Genomic DNA, 23,279 nt, shown 5'->3' with positions numbered 1-23,279 from the left:
TTCAAGCATGCAGTTAAACCTTTCATCTCAGGAGCAACAACCAAAGGGGCTACAAGACCACCATTGACATCTGCACCAGCCTGCCAAAAAATACTATTACAAATCGGTTTGTAGAGGAACTCTCTATGGGCTGTTAGGTTCATTGCCGATTAGACATGGCGTTTTCTTGTGTTAAACCTTAGTGTAGAGCGGCCACAAAAATGTCTCAAAGGTAGCTCAAACAATAAACACCATCAAAGAAGGCCAAACCTACTTTAGTGTCGAAAAATGTAGCATTGAGCAAAAATTTGCTTAAGTAATTCTAACTTTCTAAGGCCTAACACAACAAAAATGAATACTGCAGGCACGATACCTCCACCAGGAGCTTGACACATTTCAGTGAGGGAGCAGTTATAGCAACGAGAAGAGGGGTGTCAACACCACCGGGTAGTTTCTTGTTACACTGGCAAAAACAGATTACACACGATTTACTATACTGAAGTAAGATGTAGGAAAGAGCAAACAAATAGAAGGAAGAATGCATTTGTTGTCCCGTGGCCTTCTGTAAAAGAGAAAGGGAAAAAATCAATAGCATTGCAAAAGCAAACGTGTATCAACAAGTGTTTCTGGAATAATATATTGAGCATTAATGCTTTAGTGGCCATTTTGAGCAATTGGACCTTTCTTTTTAATTCAGTCCCATGTATCTCTTAAAAGGAGTAGACGTACAACAATAATAGCACACCGGTTTAATCTTTTATTCCCAAGCAAGCTGGGTAGGCTAGAGCCAAGAGATGAACCCACCAAGAGGCACCAAAAGGAATAAAAGTATATGAAAGAAAAACATCTTTCGTCATGAATTTCTAGAGGGAATACAAATTCAGAAAGTTGCAGTGGAGCCTATATTGAAGAAGCAAGTAGAGTGGAGCTGCAAGAAGATATGGTGTATAGAGTATGCATGGAGCTAGATTTTTGTTGTGAAGTCAAGAAATCATAGATGGCCAGAGCTCTTCGAGAATGCACCCTTACTAGAACTGAAAGAAGGGTTAACAGAGAGCGCTTAGTCACTGCTACAAAGGCCTGATTTTGAATAGTTGCTAAAAAATGTGCTAATTTAGCTGATTGCACTCAGCCATCACAACTTTTGAAGAAAGGCAGTAAAGCGGATTCAACACAACAGCCAAGTAAGTGAAACATGAAACAATGCAGCTAGCCAAAATTAGTAGGAAATAGTATGTTGTTAAAACCTACATCCGCGTTGTTCTCCAACAAAATTTGCATAATTTCATCATGCCCTTCCAAGGCAGCGGCATAAAGTGGTGTCCCTTCAGAAGATACTGGGTCAACAGAAACTCCTTTTGCAAGCAAGAGTTCCACCATTTTACGGTCTCCTAAGTAAAGCAAGAAGATGAAAAGAGAATCCAATAGGTAATGACTACAAAGTAGAACTGATTGTGTGATGGGGAAAATTCAATATGATCAAGATACACACCAACTAAAACTGCATGCCCTGGAATAGTTACAAACAGACAAGAGGGCAGAATATGGGAAAATGGGCAACTTTTAAATCCTAAGGAAATCATCTAAGTCTCTAAGACAACGTAAATGGCACTAATGTTCTTCTACTCACATACAATTAAAATAATGAAAAAATTGACAAACAACTTCTTCTTCTACATCTTTCCAACACACATAGGCATCATACTGGAACAGTATTGTAAGGCACTGGAAGAAAAATGACATGTGGTGTGCTGGCAGAGAAGTACCTGCTCTAGCAGCATGGTGAAGTGGGGCAAACCCTTTGTCGTCAGCTTTGCCTGGATCTGCCCCATGATCAAGAAGATAACTGGCGGTATCCATGCTTCCATGAAGCAATGCCACAAGCAGAGGTCTTCGACCTATCAAAATGAAGACGTTTCCTCTCAGAGCATGCCAGAATTTACAAAGTTAATACATAAATACGTATGGCATAACATAACACTTTTTTTCTACTCCCTCAGCTCAAAAATATAAGATGTTTTGGATATTTCAGTATGACCTACATACGGACTGAAATAAGTGAACAAACACACTAAACTGTGTATATATACATCTGATTCATTCACAAAATAGCTTGACAGTTGTAAATTGCTGATCAATATACAGTTTCCTATAGCCCGATTCTGAACGCAAGCCATATAGGAGTAGAGTTGAGACACATTTATAGTTTAGAGGCAAATTAAATGCACCTCCATCGTCGACGGCGTCCACATCGACCCCTAGCTCCTGGACCAGGTACCTGCACACCCGTGGCCTTCCCTTCCCGTCACCGAAGTGCAGCGCCACAAGACCTTGGTCCTTGGCGGCCTCCACCACCTCCCTGGGACAGCCCCTGGCCTTATCCAGATCTCTCACCAGCCCTGCGACGCGACGTGACGAACGAGGAAGTCAGTGCCTCCCAGATCCAAACAAAACCCGCCCGGAATCGCCCACGTACTCTTGAAGAGGCGGAGGTCGCCGCGGCTCGCCGCGTGGAGGAGCGGAAGCGATCCGTCGGCGGCCGGAAGGGGCGGCCTAGGGTTTGGAGCAATGTTTTAAATAGCGGGCTATGAAAAATAGGGGTGGCCCTCAAAATCAGCTATAGCAAAGTTATAGCGGGTTAAAGCGGACTATTTGTGAAGATGACCATTTAGCGGCACCCTGCTAAAAAGGCTATAGCGGAGCTATAGCCGGCTATTTAAAACTATGGTTTGGTGGGGCGGCGCGGCGCCACGGCGACCGGCGATGGCGAGGTGGTGGGATTTTGGAGGGGGGGAGAGAGAGAGGCAGCGTGTCAATCAGCGGTGGAAATGTCGCGCGTACGCTACCAGTGTGAGGAGTGTGACTGAAGTGGCCAAACAATCTCAAATTTGTAATGATGCTTTAGTTAGTTTGATGAATAACTTTAGACTTGGTATGCTGCTTTAGTTAATTTGATGAAGAATATTGGACTTTTTATGATGCTTGTGCATTGCCCATGATGTGGTACTATTTGGGGACAAAATTTTGCTGTGTATGTCTTTTGTTCCAGGACAGATGCAGAAACAAATAAAGCCGAAAATATGACATATCTTTGCCGAGTTTGCCACTCGGTAAAGGAGGATTGCCGAGAACACAACTCAGCGAAAAAGCCAAGTGTCCTTCTTTGAAAGCATGGTTCATTTCTTTGACAAGTGTAAAGTCAAGGATCTTGGCAAACAGGTCGCCTAGTGGGCCACTCGGCAAACACAAACTTGTCAATTACATCGTTTGCCGAGATTTATTTCAGGAAACTAAATAATTGTGCCGACGTTTCTCGCTCATGGGCTTTCATCTTAGCCAAGTGCGCACGACACGTACTCAGCAAAGTTTCAGCCATGTGGCGGCCACCGTCTCCGTCCGGCCCGTTTAGTCTTTTTTTTTTGCCGAATCCCCATTTTAGTTCTCGGCAAAGACTTTGCCGAGTCCCCGTGTTTTGGTTCTCGGCAAACTCAACTTTGCCAGTAGGAATCGGGCTGAGTACCCTTGGCCGAGAACAATACTCGGCAAAGGCTTCGCCGAGTGGGCCACGCCCGCGCTGGGGCGTGATTCCCACGCCTCCTACCCAGCTGGGCGCCCGATCGGCCCGCTCTGCTAGTGTCCACCACATGCATGTACGCGCACAGGTCGTGGCGAGCCTGCAGCAATCTGGACGATCACCCCCGTGAACCACTAATTACCTAGGCCTACTTACACACGATTAGTGCCCGCACACCCCGCACCACACACACACACACACGCGGGCGATGGCGCGTGCGCGCACGCACCACGGTCTCAACATGGCCATGGACCGGGACCCGACACGCCCAGCATGCGCACACACACACTACACATGCCTGCCGTGGCTTATTTGCTAACATAAACAACGTGTTTTCCTTCTTCGTTGGCCCTAACATAAGTAAGGCACACAACTATTGTCTGGTAAATATGACTTATTAAAATGAACGGTCAAGGCTGCAGCGTTGCAGGAACAGCATAATCAAAGCTAGCCCTAAAGTCTCAAGGGACCACATAATGGAAGACTGTCTATAGCATCTCTATCTATCACCACAGCATCAAATTGTTTTGCACTGCTCTGCAGAACATCTTAAGTTTGGGGTATAAAATAGATCAATCGGCGCAGAGTATGACACCGATGGTTCTGGTTCTTTCATCGTCATCCCCTTGTTTACAACCTTTGTAGCCAGCACGATGTTAGGCTCCTTGGTGTACATGATACAGTCGTCAAGAGTGTAGATCCTGAGAGCGAGCGAGGATACAGTTGAGGTCTTGATAGCTACTGTGAAGGAGGACCAGTACCACCAATCATTCTTCAAGAACTCGGATTTTATCACTCTCTCCAACATGCTGGTCGCCAGTACCATCTGGAAGAGGCATAGAATAGATACGATTAATCAGTACAGTGGCTAATAACAGCCCTCTCAAGCATTTATTTTGTATGGAAATGATGATGTTAGAGAGCTTTTAATATATTTTTTTGTGGCACAAATTAAGGTGAATAAATAGATGATGAAGTCACCTCGGATATTGATTCTGCATGTTTGATGAAAGCACGCCATGAACGCCTTCTTATTTGTTGAGACTTTGAGGCTCTCAAAGCTTCCTCAGGCAACGCTGCATCTATATCAAGCAAATTGATCTTTTGCTGCTTGAGGATACCAGAGTTTCTTCCTGTAACAGGCCTCAGTGATGACTCCGGAACCAAGCCACCGTTAACAGCTAGCAATCTTGTTGGCTTGACTGCTGTAGAAGATAAGTAGTATCAGTATCAGGGGCTGGCTACTTTGATTTTGACACAATTTCATCACCCATACTACCTGCATCACAATTTTGACCAGAATTTGACCCCTCTTGCCCATCCAGTCCTAGGTCACCGCTACCGGAGGCCGCCGCACCCACACACCAGGGCGGCTGGGCAGCGGTGGTGGCGGAGGCTGGCGCATAATCGGACCCAAGACGTGGACGCAGGATTCGGGGAACCCACGTTCGTAGGCGTCGCAAATAATGGTGGCCCGCGACAGCGCGGGGAGGCCGCACGACGGGCATGGGTTCTTCCCCCACCCCATTACTCCAGGGTGGTGCACTGACGGGGACACCTCCACCGATGAACCAGGTTAGAGAGCGACGAGGGCCACCATTATTTGCGACGGGAATTACGGGCATAGCAATGGGGGAGGGAGGGAGGAGGAGGTTAGAGATCGAGAAAGGTAAATCGGAAGCTCATGAGCAAAGCGGGGCTGGGATAAGGGGAGGGATTCCTCCGGGGAGAAGCAAAGGGGAAGAAATAGATGGGGCGAACGGAACACGTGGATGAGAGGCCAGGGATGCTTAGGTGGAGATGGGCTGTCAGTGAGTGATGCGGTGACGCGAGCTCTTTCGCCCGTGGAGCGGCACACGGTGCTCTACCGTCGGTTGGTGTTGGCTGCATTTGTTGTCGGTTGTACACAAAGATAAAAATATGTTTAGTGCAGTACTGGTAATGTATGCAAAAGCAGCTTTCAATTTGTGCTTTGCTGTGATATGAGATATACACCAAAATCATTCATTAATGTCTACATTAATTGGCATCCATCTTATAGTATATAGAAAAATATTGTATTAATTCTATGCTTTGTTTGAAAAACGAGAAATATATTGAAATTGTTCATTAATGTCTTCTTATTATACGAAATATATAGAAATCATTTCTTAACATATACGCATGTTGGAATATCTTGTATTAATTGTGTGCTTTGCTGGAACACGAGAAATATATTGAAAATCAGTCATTAATATCTGCTTGTCAGAAATATATATATAATTTATTAAAATCTATCTTAATAAAAAAATGTATTTTATTAATTTTGTGATTTGCTGGAACACAAGAAGTATACTGAAAATCATTCATTAATGTGTTCTTATAAGAAATATATGGAAATGATTTATTAATATCTATATTATATATAAAAATATTGTGTAAATAATCGTTTATTGATATTGATAATTTTGTAAGATATGTAAAAAAAACATTTATAAATATCTATTAAACTATAAGAAGATGCTATATCTATTTATTTCTATGTGAGAACTGTTATAAACGTGTTTGGGAGAGCTCCAACCCTTTGATTCTTGAAGGATATCAAGTACGTAGGCTAAAATAATATGATTAAAGCTTAACAAACAAAATGCACGACCGAAACACCCCCAATTCCAGCTCCATTAAGTCTTGGAACTATGGATACCCAGCTCCACTAATTTGTGGGCCTGTTTGCGAGAGCACCAGCTCCAAGAATACACTGTTCAGTTGTGGTGTTCAAGCAATTGGCATGGCATAAAGGTACAGCAATCTTACAGGGTCAGGAACATTAGGGTCGGCACCAGCTTCCAGTAACAACTTCAAGCATGCAGTTGAGCCTTTCATCTCCGCAGCAATAAGTAAAGGAGCTAGAATACCTTCATTGACATCTGCACCAGCCTGCAAAAAAATACTATTGCAAAATCAGTTCGTACAGGAACTCTCTATGTGCTGTTTGCTTCATTGCTGATTAGACACGACGTTTTCTTGTGTAAGACCTTAGTGTAGTGCGGCCACAAAAAAATCTCAAAGGTAGCTCAAATAATAAACACCATCGAAGAAGGCCAGACCTACATTAGTGTCGAAAAATGTAGCATTGAACCAAAATTGGCTGATGTAATTCTAACTTCCTAAGGCCTAACATAGCGAAAATGAAGACTGCAGGCACGATACCTCAACCCGGAGCTTGACACATTTCAATGAGGGAACAGTTATAGCAACAAGAAGAAGGGTGTCAATACCAGGTGCTTTCTTGTTACACTGGCAAAACACATATAACACACGATTTGAAGTAAAATGTAGGAAAGAGCAGACAAATAGAAGGATGCATGCATTTGTTGTCCTGTGGCCTTCTGTAAAAGAAGGGGAAAAAATCAACAGCATTGCAAAAGCAAACATGTACTGTATCAACAAGAGTTTCTGGAATAATATATTGAACATTAATGCCTTAGGGGCCATTTTGAGCAATTAGACCCTTTTTTTTTAGTTCTGTCCCATGTATCTATTAAAAGGAGTAGACGTACAACAATAACAGCCCACCCGTTTAATCTTTTATTCCCAAGCAAGCTGGGTAGGCTACAACCAAGAGATGAACCCACCAAGAGGCACCAAAAGAAGTAAACGTATATGAAAGAAAAACATCTTTCGTCATGAATTACTAGAGGGAATACAAATTCAGAAACTTGCAGTGGAGTCTATATTGAAGAAGCAAGTAGGATGGAGCTGCAAGAAGATATGGCGTATAGAGTATGCATGGAGCTAGATTTATTTTGTGAAGTCAAGAAACCATAGATGGCCAGAGCTCTTCGAGAATGCACCCTTACAAGAACTTAAAGAAAAGTTAACAGAGAGCACTTAGTCACTGCTACAAAGCATGATTTTAAATAATTGCTAAAGAAATGTATAATTTAGGTAATTGCGCTCAGACTTCACAACTGTTGAAGAAAAGCAGTAAAGCGGACTCAACACAACAGCCAAACCAATGAAACATGAAACAATGCCGCTAGGCACAATTAGTAGGAAATAGTATGTTGTTAAACCTACATCCGCGTTGTTCTCCAACAAAATTTGCATAATTTCATCATGCCCTTCCAAGGCAGCGGCATACAGTGGTGTCCCTTCAAAAGATACTGGGTCAACAGAAACTCCTTTTGCAAGCAAGAGTTCCACCATTTTACAGTCTGCTAAGTACAGGAAAAAGATGAAAAGAGAATACAATAGGTAATTACTACAAAGTAGAACTGATTGCGTGATGGGGAAAATTCAATATGATCAAGATCCACATCAACTAAAACTGCATGCACTGAAATAGTTACAAACAGACAAAGGGAACAGATCCAAACAAAACCTGCCTGGAATCGCCCATGTACTCTTGAAGAGGCGGAGGTCGCCGCGGCTTGCCGCGTGGAGGAGCGGAAGTAATCCGTCGGCGGCCGGAAGGGGCGGCACTGCGCTTGGCTGAGGTGGCCGCTGTTGGAAAACAGCTACCATGACTGCCACGACTCCTCCTGCACCAACCTGACCGAGTCATGCGGCGCCTCTGGATAGCTCTCCATGATGCACGCCTACCGTGCGTCTGTTACGCACGACGCCCTCCTGAGGCGCTCCTGCTGTTGTAACCTCTGTTGTATAAATTGTACTCCTGACTGATGATCAATATACGGTGAATTCCACCTTACATCTTGGTAATCAGAGCCTCTGCTCCTGACCCAATGGCCGACTCCTCCTCCTCCTCCGCCCCACCCGCCACCATCGACCTCCCTAATGGCGTCCTCCCATCAGCACCTCCGCTCCCACCGTGGTCACCACGGCCTCCGACACCCTCCACCTCCCCACTCTGTCTGCACCTCCTCTCACGGCACCTGCCGCCCTCACCGTCGTTCCCCTTGCCGCCCCACCCACTACTCTGCCCGCCCACCCCACGCCCAGCATTCCCCCGATGGGCAGCCTCCAGATCACCCACTTCCTCCCCTTCAAGCTGGATTTTGGATCCAGCAACTGCGCCAAGTGGAAGGACATCATGCGATACGTTCTGTCCATGTACGACGCCGAGGACCACATCACCCACTTCACGCCGCCGCTGGAGCGTGGCGTCGTCTGGCGGAACGCCGACGTGACCATCCTCCTTTGGATCTATGGCACGGTCGCCGATGAGCTGTATGAGGTGATCCGGGGCGCCGACAACACCACCTACACCGCCTGGAGCAAGCTGGACTCGTTCTTCCTCGACAACCAAGCTGGCTGCGCCGTTCATCTCGGCGCGAAGTTCCGCAACCTGCAGCAAGGCGACATGTGCATGGCGGAGTACTGCCGGCGCCTCAAAGCGCTAGCGGACGCGCTCGCCGATGTCGACGAGGAGATCACCGATCGCGCCCTGACTCTGCAGCTGCTTCGTGGGCTCTCCCGCAGGTATCAGATCATTGCCACCGTCCTGCCGATGCAAAACCCGTTCCCCACTTTCGTCCAGGCCCGGTCTCGGCTCCTTCTCGAGGAGATCTCCCTCGACGCCCGCGATCGCTCTGAGGGCACGACGGCCGTCGCCATCGGGATTGGCAACAGCTCGGGCAATGGGTCCGGTGGATCCAGCTCCGGCGGCTCCTCCTCCGCGCCCTCCGACGACCGCGACAAGGCACCGGCGGAGCGTGGCGGCTACCAGCCTCGCGGGCGCGGCCAGGGGCGTGGCACCTACCAGAACGGCAACCAGGGCGGACGTGGACAGGCTCATCTCATGCCGGGGGGCCAGACCCCTAGATGGGATATTTTGCACCGTGGGGTGCGCACTTTCCTCCATAGGGGCGTGCTCCCTGGGTGCCTCCCAACGCCGCTGGCGTGCTCGGGCCTCGCCCCGGCAACCCTGCTCACGCCTACCCCATGACCTACCACGGCGCGGCTTCTTCTTCGACTCATCCTCCGCCGCCGCAGCCGTCGTGGGATCAGGCCGGCCTGATCGCCGCCATGCACAACCTGTCTATGGAGCAGCAGCGCAGCCCGGGGGGCAGGGCGACTGGTACCTCGACTCTGGCGCTTCCGCGCACGTGACTGGGAACCCAGGTAACCTCGACATGTCTTGTTCTCCATCAAAGTTTTCTTCTTCTAGCATCATTGTCGGTGACGGGTCTCATCTTCCTATCGTTGCCACTGGTTCGGCCAAACTCACCTCTCGCCCTTTCTACCTCAACAACATTCTCTACTCTCCCCGTGTAGCTACAAATTTGATTTCCGTTCGACGTTTTTGCATTGATAATTCTGTCTCAATTGAGTTTTACCCATTTGGCTTTGTTGTAAAGGATCTGGCCACCCGGACCCCGCTCATGAGCTGCAGTAGCTACGGCCAGCTCTACACGTTCTCTGGCAACTCCAGCCCGCGATCAGCAGCTCTCTCCGTGGACGTTGGAAATTTATGGCATCGGCGGCTCGGACACCCTAGCGCCGCCTCTTTTTCTCGTTTAGCAAATAATTTTTTACCTTCTTGTAATAAACCGGTCCACCCACGTGGTGCGTGTGACGCTTGTCAGCTCGGTCACCAAGCTCGCCTTCCCTTTCCCGATTCAACAACATTTACTACGTTTCCTTTTCAGTTAGTTCATTGTGATCTATGGACCTCTCCGGTTGCGAGCTTCTATGGTTTTAAATATTATTTGCTCATCATGGATGATTTCACACATTTTTCCTGGAGTTTTCCCTTACGCCATAAATCTGATGCTGCTACCACTCTCGAACGTTTCTACATGTATGTACTTACGCAATTTCACGTGTTTATTCAGTGCATGCAATGAGATAACGGGGGCGAGTTCTTAAACATTCGCCTCCGCACCTTCTTCTCCGACCGGGGTGTTGCTCTCCGTCTCTCTTGCCCGCACACGTCTCCTCAAAATGGCAAAGCGGAGCGGGCCATCCGTTTCACTAACGATATCCTCCGCTCTTCTCCTCCAAGCACACATGCCCGCACCATTTTGGGTCGAAGCTTTACACACTGCCACGTTCCTCCTCAACATTCGTCCCTCGCGTGCCATCTGCAACGCCATCCCGTACTTCGTCCTCTTCAGCACCGCCCCAGACTACTCAACGCTACGCACCTTCGGCTGCCTCTGCTTTCCTAATACCTAGGTCACCATGCCCCACAAACTTGCCCCTCGCGCCGTCCGCTGCATGCTCCTTGGCCTGCCCCTCGAGCATAAAGGATATCGGTGCCTAGACGTCGCTACCCACTGCTTCATTACGTCTCGCCACGTTATTTTTGACGAGACGCAGTTTCCCTTTAGCTCTCTACCAGCTGACCACACCGCTGCACCCACCGCCCCAGCCACACCGGATCCGAGCCGCACCCACCACCCTATCCACCTGGAATCCCGCGCCCCACCAATCCCGCCTCCTCGTACCGCCAGAATCCCACCTGCCCCCGCTCCTTCCTCGGATCATGTACCCACTACCGCACCCAGCCCGCCCCCTCCCGAGACGCCCGGGCCCCGCGCATCTCCTCCGGATCCCGTGCCCACCTCGCCCGCTCCGAGCTCGCCAGCTGGTTCGCTGCCACCTTCCGACCCCACTAGCTCCCAGCCGTCCTCTCCCAATACGCCACCTGCGCGCCATCTCCCGCCCCGCGCTGTTCCCGTCGCCCCTCCCAAAAACCTTGATAACATGCGTACGAGGGCCAAATTCGGCTTTCTTCAACCTCGGAAGCTCATGACCATAACCACGTCTCCCTCCTCTATCTCACCTATTCCCCCCGAACTACAAACAAGCCCTCAAGGACCCCAACTGGTACAATGCTATGCTTGAAGAATTTAATGCTTTGGTGCAAAACAACACGTGGTCTTTGGTTGCTTGTCCCGCAGGTATCAACTTGGTGTCGGGGAAGTGGATCTTTCGCCACAAGCTGCATCCCGATGGCTCCCTCGCTCGCTACAAAGGTCGTTGGGTGCTCCGGGGGTTCACCCAACAGCCCGGCGTGGACTACGGCGAAACCTTCAGTCCGGTTGTCAAGCCAGCCACCATCTGCGTCATCTTGAGCATCGCTGTCAGCAACAACTGGGCTATCAACCAACTTGACGTCAAGAATGCATTCCTCAATGGGACGCTCGATGAGGTCATCTACAGTCAACAACCCACCGGCTTCATCGACACCGCACGCCATACGGCCGTGTGCAAACTTCACAAGTCCTTGTACGGGTTTAAACAGACGTCTCGCGCGTGGTTTCAGCGATTCACCTCCTTCCTCCTCACCCTGGGCTCTGTGGCCTTGCGCATTGACTCCTCGCTCTTCATTCTCCGGTGTGGCACCGCCGTGGCATACCTCCTCTTGTACGTTGATGACATAATCCTCACTGCCAGCACCCATGACATGCTCGCTGCCATCACCACCGCGCTCACCACCGAGTTCTCCATGACCAACCTCGGTGCTCTCCACCACTTTCTAGGCATCAACGTCCAGCGAAGCGCGCACGGGCTCTTCCTCTCCCAGCACCAATACACCCTCGAGATCCTCGACCGCGCTTCCATGCTAAATTGCAACCCCATCGCCACCCCCGCCGACACCAAAGCAAAGCTCTCCGCCACAGCTGGTGCTCCCGCTCCGGACCCGTCCCTCTTCCGCAGCCTCGCCGGCGTGCTGCAATACCTTACGCTCACACGCCCGACATTTCTTACGCCATCCGGCAGGTTTGCTTGGTCATGCACTCACCACGCACTCCTCACGTCACGCTCCTCAAGCGCATCCTTCGCTATCTCGGCGGGACTACACATCTCGGGCTTCTTCTCTGGCCATCGTTGTCATCTCAGCTCGTGGCGTACACCAACGCCGATTGGGTCGGGTGCCCCGACACACGCCGATCTACCTCAGGGTATTGCATGTATCTTGGCGACAACCTCATATCCTGGTCATCGAAGCGGCAAGCGACGGTGTCTCGATCCAGCGCGGAGGCGGAGTATCGGGCGGTTGCTAATGCCGTCGCCGAGTCGTGCTAGCTCCACCAGCTTCTTCAGGAGATTGGGCGGCTACCTGAACGTGCGACGATCGTCTACTGCGACAACATATCCACCACGTACCTATCCTCCAACCCGGTTCAGCACCAACGAACCAAGCACGTGGAGATCGATCTACACTCTATTCGTGATCGTGTGGCCTTCGGAGATGTTCGTGTTCTTCATGTACCATCGTCCTCGCAGTTTGCCGACGTCTTCACCAAAGGGTTGCCGACCAGCGTCTTCGTGGAGTTTCATTCCAGCCTCAACGTCGTCGACGACCCCGTTTTGACTGCGGGGGGCTGTTGGAAAACGGCTACCATGACTACCACGACTCCTCCTGCACCAACCTGACCGAGTCATGCGGCGCCTCTGGATAGCTCTCCACGACGCACGCCTACCGTGCGTCTATTACGCACGACGCCCTCCTGAGGCGCTCCTGCGGTTGTAACCTCTGTTGTATAAATTGTACTCCTGACTGGTGATCAATATACGGTGAATTCCACCTTACATCTGTCGCAGGGTGACGCGGCGCCATGGCGACTGGCGATGGCGAGGTGGTGGGATTTTGGAGGGGGGGAGAGAGAGGCAGCGTGTCAATCGGCGGTGGAAATGCTGCGCGTACGCTACCAGTGTGAGGAGTGTGACTCAAGTGGCCAAACAATCAAATTTGGTCCCTTATTTGTCTGCGGACATGTCCGCACCTCTCCCCGATTTCTAAGGTGAAAATGATTAGAATAGTTTTGTTCCCATAGGATATGGTAAAAGATTTTTAACATTCAGCAACAATCCTATCTGAATTAGAGTCCGATTAATAGGATATGGTATTACTAATATACGGCCGGCGCACGGTAGGATAATCCGTTTTTCTAGCCAAATAATTTGGCGTTTTAAATTCTGAATCCGAATTATTGTCCTACGGTGCCAATGTCATAAAACCCTTTAAGCCATTCATTATCACCAAGATTATACTCCACAAGGATATGCAACTTCAAACTACACAATTGTTGATGAGTCATAAACTGTCGTGCCGACGACAACCTTGATGTGATCATATTCATCGTATCCACCTAACTTCTCGGGTATCTTTTTCATTATATGTCACAAACACCATATGTATCAAGATTCTGGAAGAAAAAAAAAACCACACCATTCCAAATTGCTTTTGCTTGGTCAGTTATCATATCTTTTGGTTGACGATTTGACATACATGTAAGCCATGCTTGAAATAACCAAAGAAATGGTCCACCATGTTCATATGATGATAACGCACATCCTAACAACACTGATTGGCCATGATGATTGAGTTTGACAAGACAAACAAAAGACACATCATATTTGTTCATCAACTATGTTGTGTCAAAAGTAATGACATCATGAAAAGAGTCATACACTGCTCTACTTCTTGCATCAAGCCAAAAAGTTAGGAGTGTTGGATTGCATTTTGACAAAACAGTCACAAACCGCATCGTCATCACCACTGCCAAGTTTTAACCTTCTTGTTTTCTCTAGAAAATTGTAACAAATTTTCTCACCAAAAGTTAGGTTCGCATGACCATCTGCTGCCACAACAAAAGAATTGAAATTCTTGTTTAGTCATATTCTGGCCCGATCATTCAGCTCAAGCCTTCGCTTGGCATGTAAATCCAACTCTTTGTTGTATATGAACCGAGATTTATGTGAACTTCTTGTATGATTATGATCCAAAATGACCGTCAAAATATAAAGTTTCCTGTCAGTACCACGAGTAATGTTAATTTTAGCTTCTTCTTTTTCTAGAATATGTTAATTTTATCTTTACATCCTATCTCGTCAATTGGATTTGGGCCTCAACATTGGGAAAGTGTATGGTACTTCCGTTGTACATCTTTGTCATGGTTTGAGCTTCTTCTCGTCATAGCAAAGCCTTTTGCCTTAGCATATTTGATGTAGGTACTCTTGCACCTCATTCTCAGTATCAAAGATCACCCCCAGTTCAGGATCTCTAAGTAACGCATCTGGTTGAGCTTCATTATGCTCATGTTCAAGTTCCATACTGCTTTCCTTTAGGTGCTCGATGTTGTCGTCATCGCTTGACATACACGTCGCTTGATTCTTGAACACCAACAGTTCCATCATCCATGCCTATAAAACATGAATTTTTTAACCATCCTTGGTCGAAGGCAAAACTAAAATTATAACAGGTTTACCTAAATGTTGGCATGGTAACCATGAACTCGTGGCCTTCATGTTGAACTTAAAGAGATGATCAAGCTAGTAACTGTACTACAGACGCAAAAGTTGCAAAGGGCATTGATCTAATCAAGAAAAGGTAAAAGCTAGATGAAAGATGCAAAAGGTGAACAAGAACAGCGGTAGCACCAGTTAAAACCAACTCAAGATCACATCAATTGCACACTAGTCATAACTTAACAGAAATCGAAACAACAACTATAGCATACTTGGACTTGATCAAGAAAAGCTAGAAGAATGATGCAAAAAATGAACCTCGTCTCCCTTTGGAAAAACTGAGCTGCCTTCTATTTTTTTTCCTTGCGTCGTAAATAGCTGTGCATTATCTTCCTTCTTCTTTTGCTCATTCAGCACGGGCTGGCAGCCACGTCAATCTCGTTTCCTAGTTGGCCGTAAATCTTCCACAACTCCCCAATAGGTGTAACATTATTCATTTAAATTATGTTCTCTTGGAGACGCATGGTTTGTTTGTTCTCGGCATACAACTATGCCAACTCACGAATTATTGGTTTAAATTATGTTCTCTTGGAGACGCATGGTTTGTTTGTTCTCAACATACAACTACGCCAACTCACGAATTATTGGTTTGAATTCCGTTCTCTTGGAGACGCATGGTTTGTTTGTTTACAACTATGCCAACTCACGAAAGCCGATGTCTGCTGAGCGTGGGAGTCGTCAAGTAAGTCAAGGCAATAGTACAGTGGCATATATGTGGGTGGGCAGGCAAATCATCACCGACGGGACAACGCCGGCCATCGACCCACCGGTACCATTACCAGCAGCAGCAGTCACCGCCGTGAATGATCACTTTACAGCAGCAGTCACCGCTGTTAATGATCTCTTTACTCCCAACGATTTCGATCTACTCCCTCCATTCCAAAATATAAGTCTTTATAGATATTCCACTATGAACTACATACGGAGCAAAATGAGTGAATCTACACTTCAAAACGCATCTATATACATCCGTATGTGGTTCATAGTGGAATCTCTACAAAGACTTATAAGGAACAGAGGGAGTAGCATTCTAGCTCCTTTTTTTTTTCTGAGAGACGATTAATAGCTCCTCTGAGGCTCTGACCAAGACCACTTCTTTACTACATGAGTACGAAAGATAGTATTGCATTGTTTGGTTCTTCTCTCGCATATTCTTTTGGAGTTTGGTCCATGTATCTTCTCGTCTACTTAGCCACTGATGACTAGGTCGACGCATCTCTTGCTACTTTTTTTCACCAAAGTAAAAGAAAATAGGTAACAAAAGAGCCGAGGCAGCAGCTGGAAATGACAAAAGTGCCCTCCGTCGATCCCTAATGCTACTTCTTTCCTCATACTGGTTCACCAAGTTAACCAATGAAACAACAAGGCCAATTCAGGGAACTCCAGTTCCATACTGTTCAAGTGGTCTTTGTTGCGCCATCGGATATCTCCAAGGAATTCATAGCTTCCCTGCATGTTTAATTCCAACACCAACTGTATATCAGAATCATTAGGGTTTTGGCACAATTAGGCTTAGGCTTTTCAATGCATGACTAACGTTGTCTAACAAATAAATGTATGCAGTGCATAAATCTCCTTCGAGTATGTCTGTAGATCAAGATCAGTAGTTGTGCAAATCGGCTGTAGATTCAGATATGACAGGTTATGGGTGAAACTGAAACGTACCGCAACGCAGCCTTGATCTCAGAGCTCTGCGGGTCCAACTTGGCTGCATCCAGAAAAGCATCACGTGCACCCCCGTAGTCCTGATGATGATACAATGCAAGGTGTAAAACAACGGGTGACATGCGGCGGTATAATAAAGGAGTAACAAACTAGCCAACCAGATAGATATATTCGATCACACCTTCAATAACATGAGCGCTGCGCCCTGCCGGTAGCAGGCCTTTGGCCAGCCAGGCCGCATTTCTCTGCACGCAAGAGCGTCCTGCAAAGCATTGTGTCCATCGCCCATGCGGAGCCAGCAAAGGCTCCTGTTCGAGAACAAGGTAGCATCATGAGGGTCATGCTCTATTGCCTGCATGCATCCAACAGGTTGAGACCAAACTTAGGACATGTCTGATCTGATTACATAATAAAAAAAGCAATCACATCTTGCTTGCAAAGAAAACCTTGAATTTCTGATGAATTAGAACTTAAAAATGCACTAGTCTGGACAATATTGTCAATTCAATTCAAGCTAATGTCCTTATAGCAGTAACTGAAGTACAAGAATAGGACAATGTTGAAGTGAAGACAATTGTCAAACAGGTTCAATTTCTATGTACAAATAATTCTCCATTCTTCCTTGCAAGTAAGAGATATCAAAATCTCTTAATGTCCAAACCCACAACCCAGAAATCAACAACTGGACAGCGAACAGGCTCAGTGCATGAGGTTGGCCACACAACAGTATTTGCTGCCTGTATGACCAGGAACCTGAGAGTGTGCTGCAAGTTTCTCTCAAGTGCTTTTATGCAAAGGATGTGTGGCAACAATTCCAGCTTTGACGACCCCATCATTTCCTCCATTGTGTTTTCCTCACCCACGATTGCAAGTGGTGGAGGAGGATCCCGGAAAAAGGGAATCGTGGTCAGAAGCCGAAGGATCTTAGAGCAGAAAATGATAAAGCGGCTGCGTTAGCTAGTTCCATTCAGGAGGATGTCCTGATCCTCGAGTATGCTCATCCGAGTTAGGGTGCTGGGTTGCTTAGTTTAGCTTCCATGTGTGAGTCTTACGCGTTTTTCTCTGATGTACAGTTGTACTGTGTTTTCCCCTCTGCTACAGTGCAAAAGCAGAGCCCATGTCGTTCCCCATCAAAAAGTGAAATGAACAACGGTTCTACTGCTGTTTAAGGATACAGTAAGTCCTTGTCAGGTCCTCATGATCAAACTTACATACGGCAATAAAAATTATTTTCAATAAATCAAAGAGAGATGTGTCTCAAAGCAAAGCATGAGGCCAACTGTACTTATCGGTCGCAAAGATCATCACTCTCTCTAAAGTGAGCATGTATGACAAGAATAATGTGAAACCAGATCATGACCACCTAACATCAATTCAAGCAACTTCAGCTGATATAATTCAAGACTGCACGTTGAGAAATAAGGTATAGTAGCATACCACACTGTACACTGTTGCCGCAGTAGAATAATCATTTCTCTTGACAGACTTAACCCCAAGTGACTTCAGCTCGTCTATTCTTTTTACATTTGAATAATCACCCTAAATGATCAAGAAAAACAAGTGAATCAAGAAGACCCAGGAATGACAGTATAAAGCAGTACATATACTATCATAGTTTTTAAAAACAATAGGTGCTTGGCTGGTGCGGCTGTTTTTTGAATAGCGCATAATATTGTGCCACAAAAAAGTAGCAAAACAGCCATGTTCAATTACAGAAACATCTCCATCCTCAGTCTTGCTCCTGATAGTAACAAGGAAATATTAATTTCGAGAACTCATATCTCCTAAAAGCAGCTTCAGCTACAACCCCCCACCCCACCCACCCACACAAAAGCCCACATTATCACCATATCAGTTGTTCTTCTCTTTACTGAAGATATTACTTTTTACATAAATATAACCTTACAAGCCCTATCAGGCCATCACCCCCAACCAAAGAATCTTATAAAATGTTATCAATAGCATGTATAAAATTCTTGTTCATCCAATCAAAAGAGGCAAAAAGAAACATGGCTAATTTTATGTATGGTAATTCTAACTGGGAAACCATGGATTCAAAGTTGATGCCAGTGTTAAACTAGAAAATATATGAAATACACAGGATCTAATGCATACCTGTTCCATAGACACTGACTTTGCATGAAGTATTATTCCGTCAATGCTCCAATCATGCACAGTTGGAATACAAGAAGTTACAGGGAATAAGATCTCAACATCTTCCCTTGTACCGTTCAGTGCAGCGAGTTCTATTGGCAGCCTACCCGACTGTTGTACACAAAGTTCAACTTCAGAAAGGCACTTTCAGAAAGGCCAGAGGGAATGGAAACTAAGGCGGAAAAGCGTACTCAAATAGATCATTAGTAAGATAAAAAAAGGTAACATAATTACAAAAAAATATGAGAACCAATTGCTAAAAATGATTGTCAAAAAACCATGTTTGTCCATTTAAAATTTGAACCCCTTCCTTTTGGCATATCCCCGTGTTCAGACTGCAAACTGACAGCCCTGATGCAACTTGAAACATGATTCCGAGTTGTCTTACAAATATTTCTTTGGCAATGACATTATGTCTTTAAACATAAGCAGCCCTAGTACAGATAATCTTGTACAACTAACTCGTACAAGATACGCAGGATTTCAAAATGACTTGGCGATGTATATGACATTGTTGAAGAGTTACTAGAGATGTATTTTTATCATTTGATGGCCTCCCATTCCAATTACGTAACACAGCATGCTAAAAAATAGATAAACAGTCCTAAAAAGAAATGAAAAATGCCAGCAGCTCACTGGTTCTATGTTATTCAGAAAGGTAAGTGTGTATGCAATTGCTAGGATGCATTACGATCATGGAAATATTTCTAATACAATGGTTAGTGCACCTAAGTCTAACAAATGAAGAAAGCCAAAAGTCTCAATCGCAGTTTTAATTAAGTCTAATTTCATAAGAAAACACATGACCCCTAGAATTATATTTGCATGCAGCATGTGACAGCACATACAGTCTACATATAGGATTCTAGGATGTTGGATTGAGTGGAACAATTTTATTATGGCAAGAATCTTAGGACATGTTTGGAGCAGCTCCAACTCTTGGATAATATGTAGGCTAAAATAAGATGATTTAAGCCTAACAAACAAAACACACACCCAAAACCCCCCAATTCCAGCTCAGTGAATTCTTGGAACTATGGATACCCAGCTTCATGAATTATTGGACCTGTTTGGAAGAGCAACAGCTCCAAGAATTCACTTTTAAAATATGTGCCAGGCTTCCAATTTGCAGAATCTGGTAGATCTTAGAATGCGCTATCAAAACTCTTAAAGTGTCTGTGATGCAATGCATAACCCAATCATGAAAACCTCTAAATAGTATTCTTATGTGTGTGAACAGCAGTACCTATGTTCAAGCAATTGGCATGCCATGGCATAGAGGTAAAGAAATCTTACGGGGTCAGGAACATTAGGGTCAGCTCCAGCTTCCAGTAAGCATTTCAAGCATGCAGTTAAGCCTTTATCCGCAGCAGCAGCTAAAGGGGGTACAAGACCGTCATTGACATCAGCACCAGCCTACCAAAAAGTATTATAAGAATCAGTTTCTAGAGGAACTCTATGAGCTCACTGCCGATTAGACACGACACTTTCTTGTGGAAATAATTAGTGTAGCGCATCCACAAAAGTGTCTCAAAGGTACATCACATAACAAACACCGTTAAAGAAGGCCAAACCTACTTTACTGTGCAAAAATGTACTCCCTCCGTTCACAAATATGAGATGTTTTGGAATTTCAATACGGAGTACATACGGACTGAAATGAGTGAACAAACACACTAAAATGTGTCTATATACATCCAAATCAGAAAAGTTAGAACGTCTTTATAATAATGAATGGAAGGAGTAGCATTGAACCAAAAATTTCTTAAGTAATTCTGAGGCCTGACGCAATGAAAATGAGACTGCATTCATGATACCTCAACCAGGAGCTTGACACATTTCACTGAGGAAGCAGTTATAGCAGAAATAAGGGGGGTGTCAATACCAGGCAGTATCTTGTTGTGCTGGTGAGAAACGAATAACACACGAGTTACTATATATATACTGAAGTAAAATGTAGGAAAGAACATAAAAATAAAAAAGGAGAATGATTTGTGGTCCTATGACCTTCTGTAATAAGAAAAATCTTCCAATGACTTTGCAAAAGCAAACATGTATCAACAAGAGCTTCTGGAATAATATATTGAGCATTAATGCCTTAGTGGCCATGTTAAGCAATTAGACCGTTTTATCAATTCTGTCCCATGTGTCCCTTTGAAGGAGAAGTACCACATAACAGCACACCCTTTTGTTCCCAGCTAAGCTGGGTAGGCTAGAGCCTAGGGATGAACCCACCAAGAGCCGCCAGACAGAACAAGCGTATGTGAAAGAAAAACATACATCATCATGAATACTAGAGGGGATACAAATTCAGAAGGTTGCAATGCCCTTAAAATTGGCATTGGGAAAACATATAACTGTGTGTATAGTGGAGCCTATATTGAAGAAGCAGGTACGAACGGGGTTTAAGCAACAGCCTATGGAGTACAGAGAAACCACTCTGGCCTATCGAGAATGCAGCCTCAGCAGAATTTAAACAAAAGTTAACAGGGTGAACTTAGTCACTGCTACAAAGGCATGATCTTTAATAATTGCTAGAAAAATGTATCAAGTTAGCTCATAATTGCCCTCGGACTTCAAAACTACTGAATAAAAAGCAGTAAAGCCGACTCAACACAACCAGCAAAGCACGAAACAGCCGCGTTGTTTAATCGGAACAATGCAGCTAGCCAAAATTACACCTCGGGAGGAAACAATGTGTTATTAAACCTACATCTGCGTTGTTCTCCAATAAAACTTTCATAGCTTCATCCTGCCCTCTGAAGGCAGCGATATGCAATGGTGTCCCACTGACAGATACTGAGTCAACAGAAGCTCCTTTTGTAAGCAAGAGTTCCACCATTTCACGGTCTCCTGAGTGAAGGACAAAAAGATGAAAAGGGAATCCAACAGGTAAATGCTACAAAGTACAACTAATTGTGTGATGGGGGGATTTTATATGATCAAGACACACACCGATTAAAACTACATTCCCAGGAATAGTTACAAACAGACAAGGGAGAAGAATATGAGAAAATGGGCAACTTTTGAGACAAAAAGGAAATGGCACTGATATCCAAAGTATACAACAAAAACCATGAAACATTCGCCCAGGCAACCTCTAGCCAGGCAACAATAAAACACCCCCATGAAAAGAGGGGCACTCTGTAAAATTTTCGTTGTTGTCGACTTCACATCAATTTAGCTATCAGTGTGAATGTATCCCACTTTCCTTACATTAGCTGAGGGAAGGAAGATGGCTGTGAAATACCAGCAAGAAGCTGAGGCGCATAATTTTACATCATAAGTTAAATACCAGCAAGAAACTAGTAGATGGGTTGATGTAAGCTAGGTAGTTTTGGTCAATTAGCCGTTTATGTTTGTCATCATAAGTTAGGAATCCTATTCAAAAGAAAAACGTAAGCTAGGAAATAAATCTGAATACTTTGCCCCCTCCCAAAGTAGATCTATTGCAGATACCATCTCCTACATACTCTCTTTCCAACACGCATGGGAATCATATCATAGTAGAACAATATTGCAATACAATACTATTGGAAGAAAAATGCCATGTGCTAGCAGAGAAGTACCCATTCCAGCGGCATGATGAAGCGGGGTGAAGCGGTCGCCGACAACTTTGTCTGGATTAGCCCCATGATCGAGAAGATAGCAGATAGTATCCAAGCTTCCACCAAACATTGCGCAAAGCAGAGGCGTTACGGCTATCAGATGAAGACGCGTGTCAGTGGAAAGAGATGTATACCGGGATCATCGATCCCTGGCTATCAGAGCATGCTTTGTTTTCTAATTAACAGCATGGAATTTACTGCTGGCCTAGGAATTTTTATATTACGAACGCACCTACCAAGAGGGCTATGGTACATTTTAGAGACAAATTAAGAGGCAGAGGCACGTACATTCATCGCCGTCGGCGTCCACATCTACCCCTATCTCCTCGACCAGGTACCTGCACACCGGGACGCTCCCAATTCTGGCGGCCATGTGCAGCGCCCCGAGGCCTTCCTCCCTGGTCGCATCCAGCACCTCCCTGGGATCCCGCGTGCTCTTCTCCAGCGCCCGCACCAGCCCTGCAACACGACGAACCCCGGGGGAAATCAGTACCTCCCTGCCCTGGGATCCCAGACGCCAGCCCACCCGAAAGACGTACCCTTTAAGAGCGGGAGGTCGCCCTCGCTCGCCGCGTGGAGCAGATGCAGATTGAACTCGTCGACGGCCGTAGGGTAGGGGATAGGGAGGTCTGGAGGGGCGGCGGTGGAGCGAGGCGGCGCCATGGCGGCCGGCGGCGGCGATGGGCCTAGGGTTTAGAGGGGGGGATTGGCAGCGAAGACGGGAGGGCGGCGGCGTGTCAGTCAAAGGTTGAAATGGAAATGTTGCGCGCACGCTTTGGGCGTGGACTGGACTAGCACTACCTCTGTTCTGGGTTTTTTTAAGAAAAACTTGCAGTCAAGGTAGTACAAAGAATGGTAGAAGTAAAAAATACATCCATGTCCGTATAGCAACGATTTTTTTATAAAGGTTGAATTTTATTAGCTCAAAAAAAAGCATCAAGAGGATACAAACCCAAAAAGCACACACCCAGCATCTGTATAGTTCGAATGCACCCGGCACACGGCCAACACAAACCCACGCACACACAAAAAAAAACGTCGGCAAATAGCAAAGTCACATAAGACCGAAGCTATATGTAGGGGAAAAAAACAAA

At 45.9% G+C, this 23,279-nt stretch overlaps 2 protein-coding genes across 2 annotated transcripts; both read right to left on the bottom strand.

Annotated features, from left to right (window-relative positions):
* Positions 1 to 3,890: 3,890 nt before the first annotated feature.
* Positions 3,891 to 5,636, bottom strand: LOC125553222. The gene is made up of 3 exons (XM_048717019.1): positions 4,833 to 5,636; positions 4,535 to 4,758; positions 3,891 to 4,379 (listed from the first exon to the last, which is right to left on the bottom strand). The coding sequence occupies exons 1-3, from the start codon at positions 5,176 to 5,178 to the stop codon at positions 4,071 to 4,073; spliced, it is 879 nt and encodes a 292-aa protein (XP_048572976.1). The 5' UTR covers positions 5,179 to 5,636; the 3' UTR covers positions 3,891 to 4,070.
* Positions 5,637 to 15,833: 10,197 nt separating this feature from the next.
* Positions 15,834 to 22,967, bottom strand: LOC125553221 (ankyrin-3-like). The gene is made up of 11 exons (XM_048717017.1): positions 22,725 to 22,967; positions 22,474 to 22,644; positions 22,147 to 22,278; positions 21,291 to 21,430; positions 20,395 to 20,481; positions 19,874 to 19,993; positions 18,539 to 18,688; positions 17,861 to 17,962; positions 16,605 to 16,775; positions 16,424 to 16,503; positions 15,834 to 16,207 (listed from the first exon to the last, which is right to left on the bottom strand). Exons 1-11 carry the CDS (start codon positions 22,846 to 22,848, stop codon positions 16,156 to 16,158), a joined length of 1,329 nt encoding a protein of 442 aa, XP_048572974.1. The 5' UTR covers positions 22,849 to 22,967; the 3' UTR covers positions 15,834 to 16,155.
* Between the last annotated feature and the right edge of the window lie 312 nt (positions 22,968 to 23,279).

This window comes from Triticum urartu, chromosome 4 (genome assembly GCF_003073215.2).
Source record: "Triticum urartu cultivar G1812 chromosome 4, Tu2.1, whole genome shotgun sequence".
Lineage (NCBI taxonomy): Eukaryota > Viridiplantae > Streptophyta > Magnoliopsida > Poales > Poaceae > Triticum > Triticum urartu.
Note: the sequence above shows the minus strand (reverse complement) of the source record. Positions and strands in the feature narration are given on the sequence as shown.

Coding starts and splice junctions, on each gene's coding strand:
- LOC125553222 (XM_048717019.1), bottom strand. CDS start 5,178: ATGCCCGTAATTCCCGTCGCAAATAATGGTGGCCCTCGTCGCTCTCTA. Junction 4,759..4,832: donor TGGTCAAAATTGTGATGCAG/GTAGTATGGGTG, acceptor TATCTTCTACAG/CAGTCAAGCCAACAAGATTG. Junction 4,380..4,534: donor ATGCAGAATCAATATCCGAG/GTGACTTCATCA, acceptor TGCCTCTTCCAG/ATGGTACTGGCGACCAGCAT.
- LOC125553221 (XM_048717017.1), bottom strand. CDS start 22,848: ATGGCGCCGCCTCGCTCCACCGCCGCCCCTCCAGACCTCCCTATCCCC. Junction 22,645..22,724: donor CGACCTCCCGCTCTTAAAGG/GTACGTCTTTCG, acceptor GTCGTGTTGCAG/GGCTGGTGCGGGCGCTGGAG. Junction 18,689..19,873: donor ACCCTAATGTTCCTGACCCC/GTAAGATTTCTT, acceptor TGTGTACAACAG/TCGGGTAGGCTGCCAATAGA.